A 24,436-nucleotide genomic window follows, 5' to 3' on the forward strand; every position below is an offset into this window, starting at 1 on the left:
GGGTTATAATTGTGTGACTATTTCAGTGACTTATCTTGGTTTATCTTCTGTATCATTGCCCCTGATATACCCTCAAGGCTTTGTCCTGGGCCATATTCTGTGCTCTTACACTCACTTCATGACCCTGTGACTTCTCTTGGATTTAATGCACGTGATTGCTTTATCTACAAATCCAACCCTAGTCTTCCTTGTGTTTTATTTGCACATCTCTAACTGCCTACTGGAAATTTAAAACTGGATGTCAAGTAGATATCTCAAACTCAACATGTCCAAAATTGAACTTAAATTTTCCCTCAAACCTACTCTACTTCTGAAATTGAGCATTTTTACATGCTTTTAAATGCTTTTAAGTTCTGGACCCAGCCCAACCTTATGGTTTATGTTGGCTGGGATCTCTATTTTATCCTTGGGAAGGAATTAATTTCTTTAGGATCACAAACAACCATACGAATCTGGGCTATCAAGGATCCCCCCATCATCAGAAAAATATTTCCGAAGTGGTAGGGGGAAAGCACCCCTGTATGGGTAACAGAAAGGAAATGTCTGTTTATAATACTTTCTTGCTCTGTCCACAACTAAACAACTTAGAGAGGCCAAACTCTAAGAACTTTTCTATTCCAGAATTCTTTAAAATAAACTGAATAAAAATCCTGTTGTGTAAGTCAAGATGTTACTGTTCCTCTGGGAAATACCTGGAGATCTTTTAAGGCCTTATTTATTCAGTAATCTTAATGATTTTGTTGTCAATGCCCTTAATGCTAAAGAAAAAAAAATCATGAAATGATAGGTCTGCAATTCATCTAAATCTCTTTGTAACTACCATAACTGTTAGCACAGTGCCTAATACAGGTTAGGTACTTAATGAACTCATATAATACTAGACTATTATTCTGACATGAAGCAAAGAATGATTTTTCAAAGCTGACTTAATTTAATCTGTTATTAGTTGTATTAGATACACTTTTCAGAAAAAACCTTACATCAAAATATTAACAATCTAAGCATCGGCCATGTAATTCAGTCTTTTAACAATTTCTTCAATATTATGAGGCAGTATTAACTGAAATATATATATAGACACACACACACACACACACACACACACACAATGTACTTAGTATGGGGAATCTATAAAGCTACAGGAAAATTCCAAACTTGTTTAAGAATTAGGGCTGAAAAAACTAAGGAGACTGATTGCTAAATCTCAGGAACAAAAAAAAGGGAATGAAATTTTTTCTGTTTTTTAAATTTGGTCAGGCCATGACAAAAAAAAAGAAGCTTAAAAAAGGTTCCCAGCAATCCAGTTTGAAACAGCAATTAAAAAAAAAGTTAACTACATTACTATCTAGAAGAACTATATGTAAATAGGGAATAGGAACACTGATAATGCTGTTGGATGACAAATGTTGTCAGTGGTATGATAGAAGAGAACTAACTAGATTATTCAGTCAGAAGACCTGAGCCCCCAACCACTTATCAATTAAGTGATTTGCCCAGTCATAACCTTTCCAAGCTTTAGTCTCTTCTAATGTAAAATGTTTGGATTTATTCTAAGGTCCCATATATCCCTGATATTCTGTGCTTCTTTTAAGAGAAGACACTCAAGAATATTTAGCAGGTAAAAGAATCTTAGCAAAAAATATCATGAGCAGATATCTTGAACATAGGTGTTAACCTGATATGCTACCTGATCTAGTAGAGTGCAAATTAGGAAAAAATGTTTTTAGAGCCTTTTCATTTAAATCAACCCTAAATCTAACAGACCCCACTTGTTTTCTCATTCCCAAATAGCTACTTCAGGAAAATCATAGCAATCAACAACTCCTGTATACTGCTGTGTACTTCAGAAATAATGGTAGCATTAAAATAAATCCATGAAGGTAGTATGAAATAGTGGCTAGAGCTGACCTCAAAGCTAGGAAAGACTCAGGTTGAAGTCCAGCCTCTGACACATACTATGCTCTAGGCAGCTAAGGCTATAAATTGCAGAGAAGCTTCAGACCTGCACTGGTAGGAGTTTGTTCAGCTGGAAGTTCTTTGTACAAAGGAAGTTGTGGGATAAAGATAGCTAAGACAAAACCCCAGTGCACAAAACCTAGAGGGTAAGGCAGGTCTTAAGTAAACAGTATGAGAAGTGGAGATGAAGCACTACAGAAATTCAGAAAAGATGAGGTTATTTCCAGGTTTCTCTTTTGAGGTTAGGAGAGGTGCAAGTTTATGGAGGAAGTGGCATGTGAGCTGGGTCTTGAAGGATGGGGAATGGAGGACATTTCAGGAAATGGGAAAGACATAACAAAAGTAGGTAATAATAGTTTGGCTTCATGAAATCTGAGTAATGTGAAAGGGAAGAAATAGCAGGAGCCAAACTGCAAAAGCAGCAAACCTGGGGAATCTTAATTTGTCTAGAAAAGAAAAAAACCACTATTAGAGGCAGTATGGTTGTACAGCGTAGTAGAAAAAAAGCACTGATGGGAGCAGCTAGGTGGTGCAGTGGATAGAGCACCGGTCCTGAAGTCAGGAGGACCTGAGTTCAAATCCGACCTCAGACCAAACACTTGACACTTACTAGCTGTGTGACTCTGGGCAAAATACTTAACCCTAACTGCCTTTAAAAAAAAAAAACTGGCTTTGGAATCAAAAGGTCTGTGTTTAAGTTTTGACTCTACCATTATTAGTGATGTTACACCAGGTAACTTGCTTTAACCTCTCTGGGTCTCACTTTCCTCACTTGTCAAATGAGGGGTTTGAATTAAATTATACGGGAGGTACTTTCCAGATTTGGCTCCTATAAATGTACTATGAAAGGGGCCACCTTATTTGTGAGTGATACAGGGGAAATAGGAGCACTAGTTAGGGATTTTCAAAATGTAAGTGGCCACAAAGAGTCCTAATTTGTTCTGCTTTCAGGGAAATTATCTTCGAGGAGACAGAACCTTGGTAGGAATTTGGTCAGATGCACGAGCGCACACACCCACACCCACATGGAATTCGACAACAAAAATGTATTCCATAGCCTACAACTACCAACAGTTAAGGTTTGCAACCATAACATTAATGAAGATTACTTTGCCTCATTTATATAAGACTAACTTGTAAATTAAAACCTCTAAGTTACTGTATGCTGAAATGCAAAAAAGTTAAAGAGAGAATTCTTTAAAATCTACTAGTGTCACAGCTTTTTTTTTTTTTACAAAAACCATACACAAAAAGACAGCAGAGCAGAAGTAAGACCTAAATACCTACTGTATTTATTTTTACTTGAGTATGGCTAAAAAAGAGAAGGAAAAAAAAACCCAAAACACAAGCAAACTTAAAAACCTTTTTATTTGACATTCCAGTCCAACTCAGTGGGCAGAGATGATCTCCATTACCTAAACTAGACTGGGAAGATTTTAGGGGGCAGAAGAAAATCATGCCCACTTCACTATTCTTGTGTGGTACAGAGGAATACATCTCAGAACCAAGGGAGACCAATGGAATTCTACTAGATCCAGGCACTTTATGTTCCCAGTGTTGAAAAGCCAAGTGTAAAAATTTTAATAAAAGTTAACTGCAACAGAGAAAGCATTCAGAATACCATCTTCAGCACTAGTGTGTTACACTCAACGCAATCAGATAGCATCATCAAACAAATAAAACAAATTACAACAAACAAATGAAGGTTTAATTAGATCAGGGTAATGGGCATATACATGAAAACAAAAATCAATGAATTCCACTGCAATTGGGCAAAGAACAGCAATTTGAATCCAAATTAAGGATCTATCAATGTGTTCAGGAAGTCTTAAAGAACTACACAGCTGAGTAACATCTGAAAGCTCTGCAAGAGTGATCAGCGTGTGGTTAGACTTTGAGGGGGGTGGGAGGGACAGGGAAGGTGCTTTAGATTCCACAGTATCTGAATACACAAAACAAATCCATTTACAAAACAAAAGAGTACCAAATGATACTTTAAATAAATAGTTCATCATTTTGATGAATATATACATTTAGTCCACCTTCTAGGGGGATTCAATTATCTAAGAGTGGCATATCACTGTCCAGTGGTGCAGGGGCAAGTTCACATAAATAGAACAGAGTGGCTTCACTCGCCTCAGCCTCAGTCAATGGTTCCAGTCGAACAAGCTTACTTTGGGTTGGTTCCGGGTCCAGACTATTATCCAGAAGCTCATCAACCTCTAGGGGTTTGTCTGAAGAAGAGGCAGCTTCTGAGGTTGCACTTCCATTTTCAACAGTGGAGGATGGGTTCCCATCAAGAAATGCAAGGAGAGGAAAAGCTGTGTACTGGATGAGCTGCTTATCTAAAAAGAGGAACAGAATACTTTCAAGATTAATTTAAACATGGGCAGGTAGGTGGAGTAGTAGATAGAGCACCTGCCCTGGAGTCAGGAGGACCTGAGTTCAAATCTGGCCTCAGACACATGATACTAGCTGTGTAACACTGGGCAAGTTCACTTAACCAAAACAAAAAAAAAAACAGTGAAGCTACATAATTAAGAAATAAAGTGGGCAGTAGAATCAAGGTCTTCTCCCAATTTTACCACTCTATTTCTCAGTGAGGGTACTGATGCAGTGACACCAATCTCAATGTGAAAAAAGAATATCACAAATCCCTATGTAATCCACAGAGACTATAGACTGTTAAGTCTTATCTTCAAGAAGAATAAGAAATCTAAAGAAAAGGGGCAGTTTAACCTGTCAACTGTACACTTTGACTATCATGACCAGAGAGACTGTATGAGGTGTAGAGAAAGGACTAAAAGGACTTCTTCCTGAGAGACTTTGAGTTCACTATCACTGACAAAGGCTAAAAAGATATTATTTCCTGAGAAAATGTGATTACCCAACCTGAGAGAGTTAAATGATGGGGCTATGTTTCCATAGCTAAGAAGTATGCAGTTGCAGTTGATGGTTACAGGAGCCACTGATTGTGATCTTCCTCACTCTGATATATTGTTGAAATATTTAAATTTGTTGTGATTCAGTTGTTTTAGTCATGTCTGACTAACTCTTCAAGACCCCCTTTGGGGTTTTCTTGGCAAAGATGCTGGAATGGTTTGCCATTTCTTTCTCCAGCTCATTTCATAGATGAGAAAACTGAGGCAAACAGGGTTAAGTGACGTGCCCAGGATCACAGAGTTAGGTAAGGGTCTTGAGAGGCCAGATCTGAACTCAGTAAGACTCCTATTCCTGATTTCAGGCCTGGCACTCTACCCATGTGCCATCTTGCTGCTCCCTAATATTTAAAGATCTTTGTATTATTTGTACGTTGTTAATAAACTACACAACAATTAGCATTCATATTTCTTTGAAAATAGAACATCAAACTCAGCATGTACTAAATGAATTCATTAACAACCCCCACCCACTCCCAACCCTCCCCTCTTCCTAACTTCCCTATTACTGTCAAGTATCCCAGCATCCATTCAGTCAACTTGGCTCTCAACCTAGGTGTCATCCTCAACTCCTCACTCTCACCCTCCATATCCAATATTTTATCTTTGTAATACCTCTTGTATACATTTCCTTCTCTCCTTTGACACTGCAATCACCTCATCACCTCATGCTTTGTCTCCCTGCCTCAAGTCTCTCCCCAATCCAGTTTATCTTCCATTCAACTGTCAAAATGATACTCCTAAAACAAAAGTCTGACCTTATCACACCCCCCTCCTCCCAATTCAATAAATTCTGGCAGTTCCCTATTACTCTAGGAACAAACCCAAGATCCTCTGGCTTTTAAAGCCTTTGTAACCTGGCCCCTTTCTACCTTTACAGTTTTCTTATACCTTAACTCCACCAACCCCCTCTATGTATTCTGCCACCCAGTGACAATAGCCTCCTTGCAGTTCCTTGAACAAGAGACTCCAGATACCATTCATTTCCACCACTGTCCTCCATGCCTGGAATCTCTCCCTCATCTCTGCTCCTAGATTCCCTTCAAGTCTCAGTCCAAATCCCACCTTCTGCAAAGAAGGCTCTCCTGATCCCTCTTAATGCTAATGTCCTCCGTTTGTCCATTATCTCCAATTTATCCAGTATTTATCCTTTTAGTACATAGTAGTTTGCATATTGATCTTTTGCTTTTCTTTATAACTTACTGATTAGCACAGTGCCTGGTACACAGTGGCTGTTTTAATAACTACTCTTCACATAATCTAAATTCTACCTAAACTTTCTAATATTGCCCTATTATTGGAATACCCTCCCCTAGTCCCCAAGTTTAACCTTCTGAAATCCTAGCTATCCTTTAATGCAGAGGTGCCACAACACTCCCAACTGTTGTCTGAACCAGATTAAAATGTAATTGGGAGGAGCAGCTAGGTGGCACAGTGGATAGAGCACCGGCCCTGGATTTAGGAGTACCTGACTTCAAATTCGGCCTCAGACACATAACACTTACTAGCTGTGTGACCCTTGGTAAATCACTTAACCCCACTACCTAGCCAAAAAAAAAATGTAATTGGGAAATATTTAACAAAATAAGTAAAAACAAAATAGAACACAGATACTGTTAATGTGATTTTTAAAGTCAATATGTATAGTCAAAGAACCTTATATATAGTTTAGTGGTTCCCATTTCTATTTGAGTTTGACATCACAACTTTAATACCACCTAGAGAGGCAGTATGATAAAGGGAACAGAGTGCTGGATTTGGTGTTGAAGAGCCTGGAGACATCCTGCCTTTGCCAAATGTTACCTGTGTGACCTAGGAAAATCATGTCAACTCTCTGGCCCTCTAGTTCTAGAGCCATGATTCCTCTCCACTGTAGTCAATGAAAACTTTTCTCAGCAGCTTTGGACTTTTTACAAAACACTATTTCACCTCTCTCAATTCACTTTGTCTTATAATTATATTTTGCATCTCTCATATGACACTAAAGTGTTAGAGAATGCTAGTATAGACATGGCATACAATTTATTTTTCTGTGTAGTCCTCTCAAGTAAAGTATCTACAAATGCTGCTTACTGCTATTACTGTTATTTGCTTTTGCATAATTAAGAGAAGACTGGCCAAGAAGGAAGGTAGAGGTTGTAAATGTGAGGATTAATGAGAACTGACGGTGGGGTAAAAAACAAAACAAACAAACAAACAAAAAACCAAATAGTACCAACAAGTTTAAAAAAATCTCAATGTTGCATCTTATACACATACCTGACTTAGGCTTAGAATTTTTTCCATCTTCGGAAGTTGGCTGAACTTCATTATTCTTATTAACGTCTGATCCTTTATTTTCCAACTGGGGAAAAAACCCAACATAGTCAAATATTATGCATGCACCTTTTTTGATTTCTTGAAAACTTACCTCTACATCAAGTATTGATATAGAAAAGTATAAATACCAGTCATAGAATGTTAAGTGCTGGAAGGGACCTTAGAGCTAACAAAGGTCTAGTCCAAATTCTTTGTTGTACATATGAATATGTGAGGAATATGAAGATGGAGACAGCTTTAATTGAACTTACATTCTAGTTGGAGAGAGAAGAGACTTACAAGTAACCCTAATACATAGTATACTATAAGGCCAAAAAAGGAAGGTAAGAAGGAAGGGCTATGGGAGTTCAAAGGAAAGAAACATCATTCCTAGATGGGAAAGGGGATAAGGAGGTAAAACTAGGAAAGGCTTCAAAGAAGAGGTAACATTTGAACTGGACCTAAAAGGGAAGGTAGAGTTTTAATGAAATATAGATTTGGAAGAGAGGCCATTTTAGAAGAAGAGAACACAACTGTGAGTTGCACAGCTTGACTAGTACTGGGCTATGTGAAGAACAGCAATGGGCAATAAAAACAGAAAAGCTGAGGCCAGATATAAAAGGACTTGAATACTAGCTAAGCAATGTGAATGTAATTTACTATGCAATGATGAATCCCATTTAATGATGATCACAGTCATGCTTTAGAAAGATTAAACTGGTGTGTAAGGTATGAACTAAGATGACAGCAATTGGACTCTAAGAGAAGTTGAAAGCTCGGCCCCCAAGAAAAGAGGGAAAAATGAACTTCCCACCCTTTTCTGCAGAGGTGGGTGCCTGTGGATGTGGGACTATGCTGTCTAGATTCAACTGATGTGCTGTTTAGTCTTGCTGAAATGCTTTTCTTTTTTTTTCCACTCCCCTTCTTCTCTTTTGTGTTATAAGGGAAGCCAGGGTGAGGCATTTGGAAATTAAAGTGATGTAAAAAAGAACAGCAATAAAAAAAAAATTAATGGAGATGGGGACACTGCAGAGAAGGAATCAGTAAAACTTGCCAACTGATTGGACAATGGGAGATTTTAAAGTGGGAAGGAATACACAATGACTAAGATCTTGAAACAATGCTATATAAAAATTTAAATCTTTTAAAAATATCTTAAACCTTTTCCTATAGAAATATTTTCAAAATGCATTACACATTTTTCCAATTTAAGAGAAATAAAGAACTTGGGCACTATCTGCATAGACACAGATCACAATCTCTTCTAGAGTTTGGTAGACATTTGAGTTACTGTAGCTGTAAAATTCATCAACTTGAAGGCAACTTGATGATTGATTAGCCCCTCTTAACTGAGTCCTTCTAGCTCAGCAGTATCTGCTAGAAATGGGACTGACTGCATGGCACAATTTTTGAAAACTCAGGGTCATCGCCACATCAAGATGAGACAACTGAGGAAGATTTCCTTTTCTGATTGACTTGGAATGATCATCATTATGAACAATTACTGAAGAGAGATCCTTAAAGGCTAAGGTACAGTTGAGCTGTCTGTCCCTTTGCATTCAGAATGCTTGTCTTTCTCTGTCATACAATGTCATCTTATCTACTTCTTACTACTCATTGTGCCATTTCTATAGCTGCCAAAATCTTCTCTTTCTTTATCTTCTATTTTTCTTGAAATTTTCAGGTTGGCCTGTGGTACAGCTAGTAAGAAATGTATATCTATCTTCTGGATAGTAAATGGACCAATCATATCTTTAAATACTCCTAACTACAACTTTTTTTCTTCTTGCTCTACAGAAGTGCTCAAACTTTGAATGTTGGAGGCTTTTTTGAATACTTCTGAGGAAAAAAGGGTTGTCTCAGAGTTCTGCATGCTGGGTAAGTCTGGCATTATTCTATATCAAATATAAATAGCACGCCTATATCTTATTTACTTAAGATTGTACAGAAGAAAATACATATTTTTGAATGAGTTCTTATTAAGTATGTGTTGCAAAGCATTTGGGACCTGCTTTATTTTTATTCAATACTGCTATTTTTCATTAATTATACAGTCCTAAGTCAAAATCTCAGTATATCAATATTCTTCAGCAGAAGTACAGGTAACTCTGCAGCTGCTCAACTTTCAGTTCTTGGCACTTTTGTGATACTGTCTCAATCTTAGAAAGAAAGATCCTGACCTGTGCTAAAGGAGTGATTTACAACATAAAAGGTAGTAAAGAATCAAAAAGAGAAGCACATATACTAAATACACACTAGAGTAAAGATCCCTTCCCGAAATAAGATTGTATGACTAAGTAACATGGGAACACATTCATAATATGGTTGAGGAGCCATGAAAAGTAACACAAGTAATCAGGTATATCATTTATATATCTATATCTATATCTATCTATAGATATAGATATAGATATAGATATAGATATAGAGATAGATATATATATCTATATCTATCTCTATCTATAGATATAGATATATATATATATAGATATATATATAGATATATATATATATGGGGATGCATACACACACAGAGGTATTTTAGAAATAAAACATATTTATATATTATCTATAATACATGATATATGATATATAATGTATATATTTTATATATACACATATATATGTATGTACGTAAAAACTGGTTTCTTGGTATTTAATTTTGACAAAGGAGCAATAGTAGATAGTTTTGTGAAGACCTAGAGTCAGCCAATAAATTGTACACATACATGCCAACACTCAAAAAAAAATACACAATAAGAATTACTTTAGTATGCTTTCCCCCCATCCCTAGACCATTGAGTGTTAGAATAAAAATAAATTAAAAAATAAATTAAAAAACCTAATAAAAGTAAAATAAAAAAGTAAACAACTTGAGATATATGATAATTCTCAGAGGGTGGATTCACTTACTTAAAAAGTGTATGTGCTAAACAAATTAAGATTATAAAAACCAAGATGAGGGGAATTTTTGCCTACCTAAGATAATATGGTATAAAAAACACTACAGGCTCTGTTACTTATGACTTCTGTGACTTTGGGGAAGTCCATTTTGTTCTCTTGGCCCCAATTTTCTCATTTGCAAAATGAGGGGGTTTGACTAGATCTTTCTAAGGGCCCTTAACAGCTCTAAAATCTTATGAACCTTTGAGTATATAACCTGGAAATACAGAGGCCACACTCATGGGCCTAACCCCAGTGTTAATCCACATGGAGGATTTAATCTTCTCCATTCTGTCTCCTCAGCCCTTGCTCCCAGGGATTCACCAGACTGGTGCTAGACTTAGTGAGTACAACCAACTGACTTTAGTCTACTGCAGCTCAGAACTCCTAAGTTCAAGCAATCCACCAGCCTCAGCCTCCCTCAAGTAGCAGGGACTTACAGTATGCTGCCACACCAGACCCCCTGTGACTATGCTATGATAATTACAAATCATCTTTTATTAAAGCAGGTCACTCAAAAATCTCTATTTGATAATAAAAGTCTTTGTTAGCTCAGCAGAAGTTATTACATTAAAATATTAATTTCTTTAGTCTACAATTCTATTTCATCTACAATTCATTAATTTAAACTTGCTACACCTCCATATTAGTCCAAATTATTGACACTTTCACATATACTGTTAGAAAATTTAGCATAGTAATAAAAGGAAGCATCACAGGAACAGTTTCCAGAAAAACATACTACTAATAACCCACAGTTATATTGTGCAACAAGGTTATGAAGCACTTTCTTGTCAACAACTCTGTGGAGTAGTGTAAGTATTATCAGTTTACAGATGAGTAAACTGAGGATCAGAGATAATAATTTCTTGCCAAGGATCACTCAGATCAGATCAGGTGCTGGAGCCAGACTCAAGACAGTTCTTGGTATAACATTGCCTCTCTGTACCAAGAAGTTGTTTAGAACTATGGGATGCATGTATATATTTACATCTGCGGTATATTTAATATGTCATTTCAAAGCTCCTTCCTTCACAATCTCAACTTTAATTAGGAGATGTCCAATATCCAACTACATTTTACACTAATTGTTTATCTCCTAAGTTCCAAAAGAACAATCACCACTAAAGTTTTTACCCAGAACTCCAGTACCTCCATTAGATCTATTACATTTTATTAGAAAACAAAATGCTTTTCTTTAGTGATAAGAACAATCTCACTGCTTTCTAGTTAACAGGATATTATTTCAGATTTTTTTTTTAACAGCTATGGGTCCTGAGCATTATTAACTAAAACTTACTTTTGTATTACTGATGTAATCTGTGGGATTCATCTGCACAGAGCTAGTGAAAAGCTGAAAGACCAAATGAGACATTGTAAGTTTAATAAGTATTCAAAAATATTATATTTGCTCATGATTTTCAAAAAGCCACAATAGGCAGAGGTCTTGTCAAGTAAAGAGAGAGTTCACAAGCAAGAATATTATCTAGAGAAAACTTTGACATGAGGAAAAAAAAAAGATAAAACAAAGAGAGCCATACACCAGATAGAATTTCTTTACCACATATCACATGGAATTTGCTTCCTATTGTTTCATACTCCTCTTTCTGGTTTTAAGGGTTCCACTAAGGCACAGGGAGGCAATCTAGGGGCACCTAAGCCAACTAGTGCTGATATTCCATCACTTTTAAACTTTTTCCTTTCTCTTCTACCTTCCAATTTAATCCCTCTCTCTTTGGATTTTTTTCCTCATTATTTAAGCCTCTCAATGACATTATCCTGTCCCCCTAGGTTGCAGTCAGTACTAAAATAGTACAGTTTGGAGCGCTTAATAGCCCCCAGTAGGTTTTGACTGAAGACCCTTGCTCCAAGAAAATAGTACTAAGGCTATAGTTAAAAAGTAACATTTGCTCCCAATGACAAATATACTCTTAAAAGAATCTCCGAATATTGCTCTCTCTCCCCATGGCTGTCACAAGAAATCTTAAGTTATTACTAAACAGGGCTCTGCTAGCATGCACTAGTGGGTCACCTACTTGAGATCTATATATTTTGCAACTCAAACAGAAATTTATTAATTCCATAAGTATCTGGCATTAAAACAGTTAAAGAAAGAAAAAAAGCTGAACATGTGAGAGTACTATGTATATAAGACCGAGCAAAATTCATGTGGAAGGGTACAGAAAGCCTTATAACAGGAAGAGAAGAAAGTTAAGTTTGGGTTTGTTCAGGAACAGAACTGGAAGGAGGGAGTAGCATGAAAACAGACATGGAGTAGAAATGGGAATGATAGGTTCCAGGGACAGCAAGGAGACCAGTTAGTTGAATCAGAAGGTTTGAGTTGCTAAGTTTTTTGGGGTTTTTTGGTTGGGCAATGGGGGTTAAGTGACTTGCCCAGGGTCACACAGTGAGTTGATAAGTATTGACTGGTAAACAAGGGGACTAGGCCTTTATTATCTTTGTATGTCCTTAGGAAACTTCTGTGCACAGCATATGCTTAGCAGAAGGGTCAGATTATATCCCCTTGAGTGAACAAGGGAAAATACATCATTTCCTGTAGGATTATATCCTGGAAGCAATGTAGAATTAACAAAAGTATAAGAGTAAATTCAGAGTAAAGGCAAGTTCAAGGTAAATTCAGAGTAAAAATTGGTACTTTGGGAAGAAGAATGCTGTAGTGGTCCATCAATCAATAAACATTTATTAAATACCTGCTATATGATAGGTACTATACTAAGTGCCTGGGATACAGAGAAAGGCAAAAGTCAAGATATTGTTTTCTAGGAACTCACAATGTAACAGGGAAGACAACATGCAAACAACTTGGCACAAACAAAGCTATATACAGGCTACACTGGAAACAGAAGGAAGGAACTAGAATTACAAAGGATAAGGAAAGGCTTTCTGTAGAAAGGGGGTTTTAACTAGGACTTGAAGGAAGGGAGGAAAGTGAAGAGGTGGAAATTGCTGGAGTCAGGAGATGGAGTGTCTTACACAAGAACAGCAAGAAGGCTAATGTCATTGGATGTGTGTGTGTGGAGGGGAATGAGGATGGTGGTGATGGTGGTGGTGGTGGGGAATGAGGAGGTATAAGAAGACTCAAAAATAAGAAGAGAAAGAAAGGTTGTGAAGGTTTTAAAACTCCCAACAGAGGATTTTATATTTGATCCTGGAGGAGCTAGGCAACCAGTAGAGTTTATTGAGTGGGGGATGGGGATGGAAATACAGACTTTAGAGACTCGGACTTCAGAAAGATCACTTTGACAGATGAGTAGAGGAGAGACTGAAGTGGGGAGATATTTGAGGCAAGAAGACCAAATAGCAAGCTATTACAATAGTGCAGGCATGAGGTGATGAGGGCCTATTCTAGGAAGGTGGCAGTGTCAGGGAAAAGAAGGGGGTATGAGAGATGCTACAAAGGTGAAATGGACAGGTTTTGGCAACATTTAATATGGGACTGGGGGCAGGGAAAGAGTGTGAGAGGAACTGAGTTGCCAGCTTGGGTAGCTGTAAGGTTGGTGGTACCCTCAACAGGAATAAGGAAGCCAAGAAGGATTTTGTGGGGAAAAGATAACAAATTTAGCTTTGGATATGCTGAGTTTAAGTCATCTATGGGACACTGAATTTGAGATGTGTAATAGACAGCTGGAGGTGCAAGCCTGGAGGTCAGCAGAAAGATTACAGAGCAAGTAGATTTGATAATTGTCAGCAAAGATGATAATTGAATCATGGGTGCTAATGAGATCACCAAGTCCACTGGGAGAGAGAAGATAGCCACACTGTCTTGTGGGAAACTTGTGGTTAGCAGGCGTGAACTGGATGAAGATTCAACAAAGGAGACTGGAAAGGAACAGTCAGATATGTGACAGGAGAACCAGGAGAAAGGAGTATCTTGAAAATCAAGAGAGAAGACAGTATCAAAGAGAAGAGGTGACCAATGACGTCAAAGACTTTAGAGAAGTCAAGAATAATAAGGACTGAGAAAAAGCCATTAGAAATCACTAACTCTGTAGAGAACAGTTTCATTGTAATGATGAGATCAGAAGTCAGACTGCACAGTTAAGAAAAAATAAGGAAAAGAAGTGGAGGCTCCTATTGTAGATGGTCTTTCCAAGGATTTAACTAGAAAGGAGAGAGAAAGAAAGGTTTTCTGAGGATGGGAAAAGGGATGAGCATGTTTGCAGGCAGCAGAAAAGCAGCCAGAAGATAGGGAAAGATTGAAGATAAGTGAGAGTCACTATTGATGAAAGAAATCAAATTAAAACAGCTCTGAGGTACTACATCACACCTATCAGATTGGCTAATATGACAGAAAAGGAAAATGATAAACATTGGAGAAGACAAAGGAAAATTAGAACACTAATGCATTGTTGGTGGAGTTGTGAACTGATTCAACCATTCTGGAGAACAATTTAGAACTATGTCCAAACTGTGCAAACCCTTTGATCCAGCAATACCACTACTAGGTCTATAACCCAAAGAGATAATAAAAAAGGGAAAAGGACCCATATGTACAAACATGTAGCACCTCTTTTTGTGGTGGCAAAGAATTGGAAATTGAGGGGATGCCCATCAACTGGGGAACGATTGAAGAAGTTATAGTATATAACCATGACGGAATGGTACTGTACTAAGAAATGACGAGCAGAGATTTCACAAAAACCTGAAAAGACGTACACAAACTGATGATAAGTGAAATGAGCAGAACAGGAGAACACTGTACACAGCAACAGCAAAGTTGTGCGAGAATTAACTATGATGGACTCAGCTTTTATCAGCAGTACAATGATACAAGACAATTTGAAAGACTCATGATAAAAAAAATGCTAACTACACCCGGAGAAAGAACTATGGAGTCTGCATGCAGATCAAAGCATACTATTTTCACCTTTTTTTATTTTTTCTTTCTCATGGTTTTTACCTTTTGTTCTGATGCTTCTTTCACAACATAACTAATGTGGAAATATGTTTAACAAGATTGTACATGTATAACCTCTATCAGATTGCTTGCTGTCTTTGTGGAGAAAAGGAGAAAAATTTGGAACTCAAAATTTTAAATGAATGTTGAAAACTATTTTTATCTATAATTGGAAAAAAAAATACCATTAAGAAAAAAAGCATTACGGGAACTGCAGAAACTACAGTATACTGCTGGTAGAATAATGAAGTGGTCCAACCACTTTGGAAACTGATTGGAAACTTCATGAGTAAAGTCAAAACACCATTCATAAACTTTAATCTAGCAAACCACTACTGGACAAATACCTAAAGGTTAAAGAGAACAAAGAAAAATCCTATATACTTACATCAAAATATTTATACCAGTAAATTGTGGTACCAAAAAAAAAATTTAAAGCAGAAAGATGCCTGCTGAATGAGGAATGGCTGAAAAAACTATGGGATACAAATGTAATAGCCTATCAATATACCATAAGAAATGATTAATATGAGAAATTTAGAGAAACATGGATGACTTATCTGAAGGAATGAAGAAGGCAGAACCAAGAAAAAATACACACACAGGACAAATAATGTAAATGATAACCTAAAAAAGCAGCCAAACTATGATAAATTGTAATGAACAATCTTATCTTAGGGAACTTAAGGAAAAATACTATTCTTCCACTCAGTAAAGAGGCAGGATCTACGGATGAGTAATGTGGTATATGCTGTCAGAACTAGAAACTGTCAGCTGGCTTTACTTATTTGGTGATACTTTGTTGTTATTAAAATGAAAGGTGCAAAGGAAGACAGGTTAAGGGGAAATAATTGGTGTGAAAAAAAAAGGGAAACTTTTCTAAGCTAAATATCCCTAGTTCCTCCACTTCATCTTTATGTGGCAGGACACAAAGACCTTTACCACCCTGCTGCTGTTATTCAGTCATTTCAGTTGCATCCAACTTTTTGTGACCCCATTTGGGGCTTTCTTGGCATTTTTAGAGTGATCTGCCATTTCCTTCTCCAGCTCACTTTACAGATAAGGAAACTGAGGGGAAAGTTAAGTGACTTGCCCAGGGTCACACAGCTACATATACCTACCATCCTGCAGCAGGACACTATTTCTCTTAAGCTGTGGCATCTATAACTAAATCCATTATTTCAGATGTGGTCTGACGAGGCAATACAGAAAAGTACTTTTTTTTTTTGGAAGATTAAAGTTTAATTTTAGCATAGAGAAGTACATATAAAATAAGTACATTAGATAGGTTTTTACATAAAATCCAGAAATCTACTAAGATTTGCACAATTTGTTTTGCTTTGCTGCTAGGTTCTGGAACCTTTCCTCAATTTCCCTGTATAGTAGTCTCACATTTGATGAACATTACCAAGTTAAGCTAGTACAAGCCTGCAGGCCCTAGGAACACAAGCAAAGAGGCAGACCGCAGAGGTAAACCCAGCTATAAAAGGAGTAGGTAAAGAATTTGACAAATTCTGTAACTACAAATGGTATTTAAGTTCATTCTGAGCCAATCAAGAACTAACAACTTCTTTCTGAAAGCTACTCCTGTCTTACTGTGGTCCAAGAGGAAACCAGCTTTTCAGCCTGCCATAAAACACTGCTGACTCATATTGACTGAGTTTGTAGTCCACTAAAACTTTCTTCCTTATTTCAAACAAAATGACTCCCATCTTGTAAATGTGAAGTTAACTTTTTGAACTCAAGGATAAGGACTTTATATTCATCCCTGCTTAATTTCATCTCCTGTTTACTAGTTAAATCCCATGCTCTAGTGACCAGAGTCTAGTCTGTCACAATCTTCTTGGATCCTGACATCCAGTGTTGCCAGCTAACCCTCCCAGTATTGTAACAAACATTCCATCTATAGCTTTATCTGTTTCACTGATAAAGATACTGAACAACACAAGGCCAAGTACAGCAACCTAGTGCCCAACACTGGAAACTTTCAAAGCTAAAAATTAACAGTGACCTCTTAGTCTTGATTATTCAACCAGTTCCAAAGTCATCTAATTATACAATCATCCAGAACATATTTTGAACCTCAGCCTTATACTAATAGAACGAAAAACCTTTTCTGAAAATCTGTGTAAACCTATATGAGGATTGTTCCCTTGACCCACCAGTTTAGTAACTCAGTCAAAAAAGGAGAAAAAAAAAGTTAATCTGGCCTGACTTGTTCTTGCAGAAGTCACTATGTTGGCTGTTCACAAGCACCATTCCCTACTGTCATCGTTCGTCCTTTATTCTTGAAATGGACCATAACATCAGAAGGTGATGTCATGAATTGCAAGCTTAGCTTTGCTGCTCAAAAAGAATTCACAGAAGAACTTAAAAAGACTTTAAAACTAAAAAAAACTTGGGAAAAACTGGAAAAAAATAACCAGTCCCAGAAAAACAAAACTAATTACAAGGGACTCAATAAGGTCAGACTGTTTACCTTTTATGCATGTAAAATGTAAAACATATGTCTAAGATAGTTATTAGTAATTGGGTAGTTTGTAAGAAAGATGGGGGTAGACCTGAGTATGATATGACTTTAAAAAGTAAAAACATTCAGTAACAGCTAAAAAAGAGTAAGCATAATTGTGAATTGGGGGGGGGAAGGGGAGGACATTTAATGAACTGTCAGATTTTTCAGGACTTTGTTAAGAAAAACAAACAAACAAACAAACAAAAAAACCCAACCTGAACTTAATAGATTTGACATGCAAGAGCAAAGAGAAATATAAAGTACATACCAAAGATTAATTACAAGGGATCCAATAAGGACAGACTGTTTACCTTTTATGTATGTAAAATATAAAATGTAGGTCTCAGATTGTTATTAGTAACTGGGTAGTTCGTAAGAAAGATTAGGGGTAGACCTAAGTATGATATGAGTTTAAAAAGTAAAACTGTTTAAGAACAGCTAAAGAGAGTAATTATTTTATACAAATGAGGTGCGAGAAGAAAAACTAACACAGAGGAATTAAATAGAGGAGAAGGTCTGTTAGTTCTGGAAACCTACTTTCATTGAATGGCTTCAAGAGGGAACAATACATATATATCTACAACAGTATAAAAGTCTTCTAAATTCAGAAAGAAATAAAATGCTAAGGGGATAGGGAGGGAGAGGGAATAGGTTAATAGGGACTGTATAGAAGGATATTTAGATGAATGAGAGGATAAGGGAGGGATCTTTAGATGGAAGAGTGAGGGAATGGATCATAGGGAGGTATAGAAGGGGTTTTTGATTTATGGGAATGGGAAGATAAGGGAAGGATCCTTGTGAGGGATGGGGGAAGAATAGGTTAAGTAATAGGAGGGCAAAGTATAGGATAGAAGTGAAGTAGAGAAGTCAGGAGGGATAGGAAAGAGATATGCACAAACATAAAACAAAGTTCAGGAGTAGAATTTGTTAGGAAAAGAACATGTTTCTATACATGTGTATGTATATATGCATGTCTGTGTGTGTGTGTGTGTGTGTGTGTGTGTGTGTGTGTGTGTGTATATATAAAACTGTAGCCTGGAGAGGTGGAAGGGGGAAAAAAAGAACAAAGTAAAAAGTACACAGCAGAGAACAAAAGAAAACTTACAAGGAAGCAAAGAAAAGATGGATAGCTCTCAACACAACATGTGATATTTATTACACATTCCTTCTTGAAAAGGAAATTTATTGCTATATATTTTGAATCCTCTCTTATGTTCTGCTGGGTACAAGTTTTTTTTTTCTTTTCTTATTTTGTATTTGTTTTAATATTTAAACTTATAATGCTTCTTTTTCTTTTCTTATTGTTTATTTTAAGTTTTAGAAAAATAAAATTTAATAAAAAAAAAAGATGATGGTGCCATAGGAACTAGGAGAGTAGAAAAAGCAAATTTAGAGGGGATAGAGTTTAGTTTAGTTATGGACATATTATTTTGAAGTGATGACAAATGATCCAAAAAGCAATATGTTACAGAAAAGAGCTGAAGTGAGAGGTAAAGGCAGGTAGAATTTTTAAGGGAGTCATCACTGTCAATAGCTCTGTGATCAGGAAAGCAGCACACCAAATGAAGACCAGTCTGAAGATGTGCAAATCTAAACAAGAAAGCTTTAAAATGAAAAACAGAGAGGCAGGTAGAGGGAGAACATTCCTGGCATATATCTGGCAAGCCAAACATCATAGAGAAGAGAATGTTGGGGAAGAGAATGGTAGTTCTCATGAGACTATCAAAGAAGATAGGCAATGATATAACTGATGATTTTAGATAACTACACACAGGTGTAATATGGGTAATAAAAGATTTAGAGTGATAAGAAAGTCAATACTTGACTCAGTAGTTATGGCTGCTTGGTCAATTTCCTTGTTACATCATCTGTGATCTTTTTGGAATATTCCCCTCACAAAATCTTGAAGAAAACGATGCCTAAGTGCTTTTAAAATTGTCATATTGCCTTCATCATGAATTTGTTCTGTGGAGATCTGATCAAGTCCACTTGATCTTCCTGTATCTTCAGCTTTTTATGTGCCATTTCCACTTTTCATATAATCTATATAGTTCCATTATTCTCAATGATGAAGCTGGAGCTCTGTAGGATACACTAGCAAATATATTCCTTTCATATCTATTTGTCATTCTCCCAGAATCACAAATAAAAGCTCTTAGAATATCTTGATTAGTTTCTTCACACACCAAGCTTTCTACAGCCTTATTTTCCCCTCTATATTTTTCATCATTTTGTTAGGAGATACTCCTTATAAGTTTCCCATCATTCCTCATTGTCATTGCATCAGGTACATAATATTTTGCAAATCAGTTTGTACCAGTGTTGTGCTAGAGCCAACTCATACCAGCTTGTGAGAGGTGATTGTTAAATTTTCAGTGTGAACATATCCACCTAAGAAATCAACAAGTACTACAAAATCACGGCTCCAGTTATTACTTTTTGTTGATTGTCTAGTCTCAAGAAAGTATTGGAGAAAATGCTTTTAGTGCAAATTAAACATAAATGTGTATATGTATATTGCCCCCACCAGTGAGCCAACCAGAGAAGATGTCATTTTGCATTGGAAAAGGAAATTTCCTCAAGGAAGGTTTTCTACAGAAATTAAATTACAGCTCTGGACCAACAACAACAACAGAAATCTAAAGTATATAGAAAACTGACATAAATGAAGACCAATAGTTAAATATATGCTGTCAAAGAATATGAACAGTTTTCAAAATGAGAAGTGAAAATTATTAATAACCACATGAAATAATGCTCAAAATTTTTCTAATGAGAGAAATGCAAATTAAAACAACTGAGGGTTCATGCCACACCTACATTGCAAATATCATAAAAGATGGATATCATCAGTGTTGGAAAGGCTATGGTAAGACAAACACCCTTTCTGCACTGCAGGTGTAACTGCAAAATTGGTTGAAACTTTCTATAAAACAATTTGAAGTCTTGTAAGAAAAGTTAGTGAATGGTTCATAACTTCTGACTCAGCAGCCCACTACCAGGCATTCATTCTAAGGAAGTCAATGACAGAAAAGACCCATATGTGCCAAAAACCAATTAAAACTGTCCAAAAATGGAATGTGCTACCTTAAAAGGAATAGTTATACTTCACTAAAGTTTATAAATTAGTTTATAAATAATCACTTGTCAGGGACATTACAACAAGAGATTCCTTTGCTGGTATAGACAAAAAAACTAGGGAGCTAGAAAAAAATAAAGAGGCCACCTAATTCAACCTCCTCATTTTACAGATGAGGAAACTGAAGCCCAAGGAGGTTAAATGATTTGTCCAAAGTCAAACAGACAGGAGGCAAAGCTAGTGAGATCTGAATCCAGCTCCTTTGATTCCAGAGTCAGCACTCTTTCCCATATATACACTGTCTTCCATGTATAACTGGAATCATCATCATGGAGGTTAATACCATATTAACAGAAATACAGGGCGCACCTTTGAAATGAAATCTTTACCCTTTCACATAGATATATGCCTCTAGCATATACAGGCTCTATTCAGGTCATATCTAATCCAGATTTGGGAAAATATTCAACTTTTACTTGAATTAATACCGTAAATAAAGCCACGACAAAAAAAAAAGCAGTTCTCTAAGGAAGAAAATGTAGAGAAAAGAATGAGGAAAATGACTGGTCCTAGGGAATATAAACTGTCAGCTAGAGTCTAGGAGAATGAAAAATCAGCAAAAAAGGCAATAAAGTGCTTAGAAAAGTAAGAGGAAAGCCAGGAAAGAATAGTATCGCAAAAGCCAGAGAAGAAAGCGAGCAACAAGGCCAACTGCTTCACAGGTCAAGTTAGAAATGAGACAAGCCAATAGGTATAAGAAAACTAATGATCTTGTGGTACAGGAGGCTGGAGGGAGGTTAGTCTACAGACCAAAGACTTATGAAATTGTATGATGCAAAAGAAGAAAAAAAAAGGACAGTAGCTAAATAATGTTATAAAACCAATTTCTTTTTTTTCCAAAATAAAGGAAATCCATGCATATCTGAATGTACAAAGAAAAGTGACAATGTAGAAATATTAAGAGGGAAAGAAAAGATGTAGGAGTTAAGATTCTTCACGATTTTGAAAGCTAGAGATCTTGGGTACAGAATAAGATTTAGCCTTAAGAATCAAGCCATAGAATATCAGTGCTAGAAAGAGAATCAAGTCTAACCCTCTCATTTTACTTGTTAGGAAACAGAGGCTCACTAAGAGTGGTTCAGTCATATAACCAATCAGTAGTAGAGAAACAAGAAGGAGGAGAAAAGGAGAGGATGAAGACAGATGCTAGGTAGATGACAATGCTCATGTGAGAAGGCACTAATATTTCATTAATAAAAGCAAAACCATCTGCTAAGAGTGAGGATGCTTTGTTTGATGGGGGAAAAACTGGAAAACCACAGTGAAGAATGTACTAGGGCGTCCATCCACAAGAAAGGAACAGAACTACTGACAATGAAGCATCCTGGAATTAACTGCAGAAATTAGAGTGCCCCATATTTTCAAGCTTTGTTATTCTCTAGCAGCATTCTAGAATGTACCATTTGGATAGGAAACTGATATAAATGGAGACAAAGATTTTTCATCATCTGTAAGGATGCTAAAGCTATTGAGGATGACAAGCAGAGATTGAGGTAAAGTTAAGAAGAAAGTCATGTGCAGAAGCCAATCAGAACAATAAAAGGAGAACCCTTGGACAACTGTAATGATGCTCTGGGGATGGTGTTGAAGTCAAATGTCAGAGAATCTGAAAAGCAGTAGAGAAGAACAAAACAAAGCAAAGAAGGAGATAAAGGGTGGTAAAACAACTGTCTGGAACTAATACTGGAACAAAGAACAAGTTGACATTGCTCTCCCATAGAATCCTAAGGTGGATGAAGAATAACATTCAATTAGAAAGGGAAGCTGGGAAGGTAGTATCAAGAAGGTAGAGGCAGATTTCATTTGCAGAAGAACAAAGAGATGAGAAAAATTATTTAGGATAAAAGAGGAGTTTGCCCACAGTGGTAGTGAGGGTCAAAGGCAGAAGGTCTGAGAGCTTGGGTAAACTGAGTATGTATGGGTAAAAAAGAACGAAGGAACACAAAAAGAAGTTTACACAAGGACAAGAGTTAAAAATAAAGGCTCCTAGTCAAAAAAATGCTAGAAATCAGTCATCTGTGGAGAGGTGGGAATGGAGGGGAAAGACAGTGGCCCTCAAGATGTGTTGAGGAATCACATTTAGAAACGCAACAGACCTTTAAAGTCACATTTTCATAAGTAGCATCTCCATTTAAAATGGAAGTATATTTTAAATATGTACACATATACGTAAAAATATAAACTTTCCGGGCTGGTCAGGGCCCCTAATAATTCTTGTTCATATCACAGTGAGGTCACTCAAGACCCTAGATTTAACAGTACTGTTCATTAAAGTTCAAATGCTGCTATTGAAGGATTAAACTCAACTGCTACTCTGTGAACACCCTGATCTAAATGTTCTGAACACACTGATAAAGAGTCTATGGGTATCCTTTCAAAGCCTACCAACAGAATTTTAAAAAGGAAAAGCCATGTAGGATACAAAAACGAACAAAAAACCCTCCCCCCAAACTATTTTAATTTCTATTCATAGCTGTGAGAAATCAACAAATGCATCCGAAGAGAAAGAGTATACAAAACACTTACATCCACCAGTAGATCAGGGTCTATGCTAAACTGTCTTCCAGAAAGCATGGCTTGGAAGTCTTCTAGACTGCAATCAATACTGTCAAGATAATCCAACAGCTCAACCCTGGAGAAAGAAAGTAAGAATGAAATACTATGTCTTTTGAGATGTGTATCTGCATGTAAGTTTAAAATTATTTTTGAAGCCCCACAAACAACCTGGCTGGGTAAAAGAAGTATTTCCAGCAGCATATCAAACTGCAGATTCCAATGAAAAGAAAATTAAAATATAGACTATTTAAATATTAGAGTACTAATTTGGATTACTTTGGTATCAACATGCTCAAATTCATCTTTTCTCCTCCAAGTCATTTTTATAAAATGTTGTAACTTCATATCTATTAAATGTTTCATTCTTACCTTTTCTGCAAAATGACCATGTTTATTCTGATAAACGCATGTCAAGGACCTTGTGAATTGCTACGTATATCCTGTGGGCACCCAAGTATTAGCCAATAAAATTTTTTTGAAGAAGTAAAAGTAGCTACTGGCATGGGACAAAACAAAAAGATTTGTGTCGTAAGAATGACTGATCATACCACTCAGTCAACCCTGAACACAAAGGAAGTTTTTTATATAGCTGCTGGACCAGAAGCTAAGGAAAAGTCACACTACTGAATTTACCAATTTAAAAAGGAAGTGTCATCATGCAAAAGCAAAAGAAATTTAAATTGTATAATATCTGATTCATGCATAAACCTGAAAATGAAATTCTGGTAGCTATTGAGGAAGATTTCAGAAAAATTTTAAGCACAACCATCTCTTCACCTATTATACTAAAGTTTATGTTGCTAAAATTCCTAAAATGTTAGCTCATGTGTAAAACAAATACATAAACACTTTGAGTTAAAAAGGAAACTTCAATAAACTTAATGGACTCCTTTCCAGTTAAAAGTTAATTGTACTGCTTTTAAAACCCTTTCCTCTGTACTCTTACACATCTGCCATTTTCTGAATGTGGTGGGTAAAAGATGAAATGACTAAAGAAACAAAGGTTTGACCTTCTGAACATACTGCTTTATTAAGCAAGGCATGCCAATTGCCTAACAAAGCAGGACCACACCTCCTCAGCTCAGATTCAGACAGACTCAAAATAAAGGGGGCGACAGACTTCTACACATTAAAAACAAAACAATCGAATAAGACCAGTTAATTAAAAGGAAACA

General features: G+C 36.5%; 1 protein-coding gene across 2 annotated transcripts in view; it reads right to left on the minus strand.

Annotated features, from left to right (window-relative positions):
* Positions 1–3,305: 3,305 nt before the first annotated feature.
* The window catches only part of HSF2 (heat shock transcription factor 2), a 46,450-nt gene continuing 25,319 nt past the window's right edge, over positions 3,306–24,436 (minus strand). The window contains exons 10-13 of one of the 2 annotated variants that reach the window (XM_020986963.2): positions 23,232–23,337; positions 11,437–11,490; positions 7,155–7,239; positions 3,306–4,301 (exon numbers count right to left, since the gene is read on the minus strand). In XM_020986963.2, coding sequence (XP_020842622.1) covers positions 4,012–4,301; positions 7,155–7,239; positions 11,437–11,490; positions 23,232–23,337 — 535 coding nt within the window. In that variant the 3' untranslated portion in view covers positions 3,306–4,011. The remainder of the gene's footprint in view (positions 4,302–7,154; positions 7,240–11,436; positions 11,491–23,231; positions 23,338–24,436) is intronic. The other variant, XM_020986964.2, reaches the window with a different exon arrangement.

The sequence above is a fragment of the Phascolarctos cinereus genome, unplaced genomic scaffold (assembly GCF_003287225.1).
Source record: "Phascolarctos cinereus isolate Bilbo 61053 unplaced genomic scaffold, phaCin_HiC Scaffold_5;HRSCAF=322, whole genome shotgun sequence".
Lineage (NCBI taxonomy): Eukaryota > Metazoa > Chordata > Mammalia > Diprotodontia > Phascolarctidae > Phascolarctos > Phascolarctos cinereus.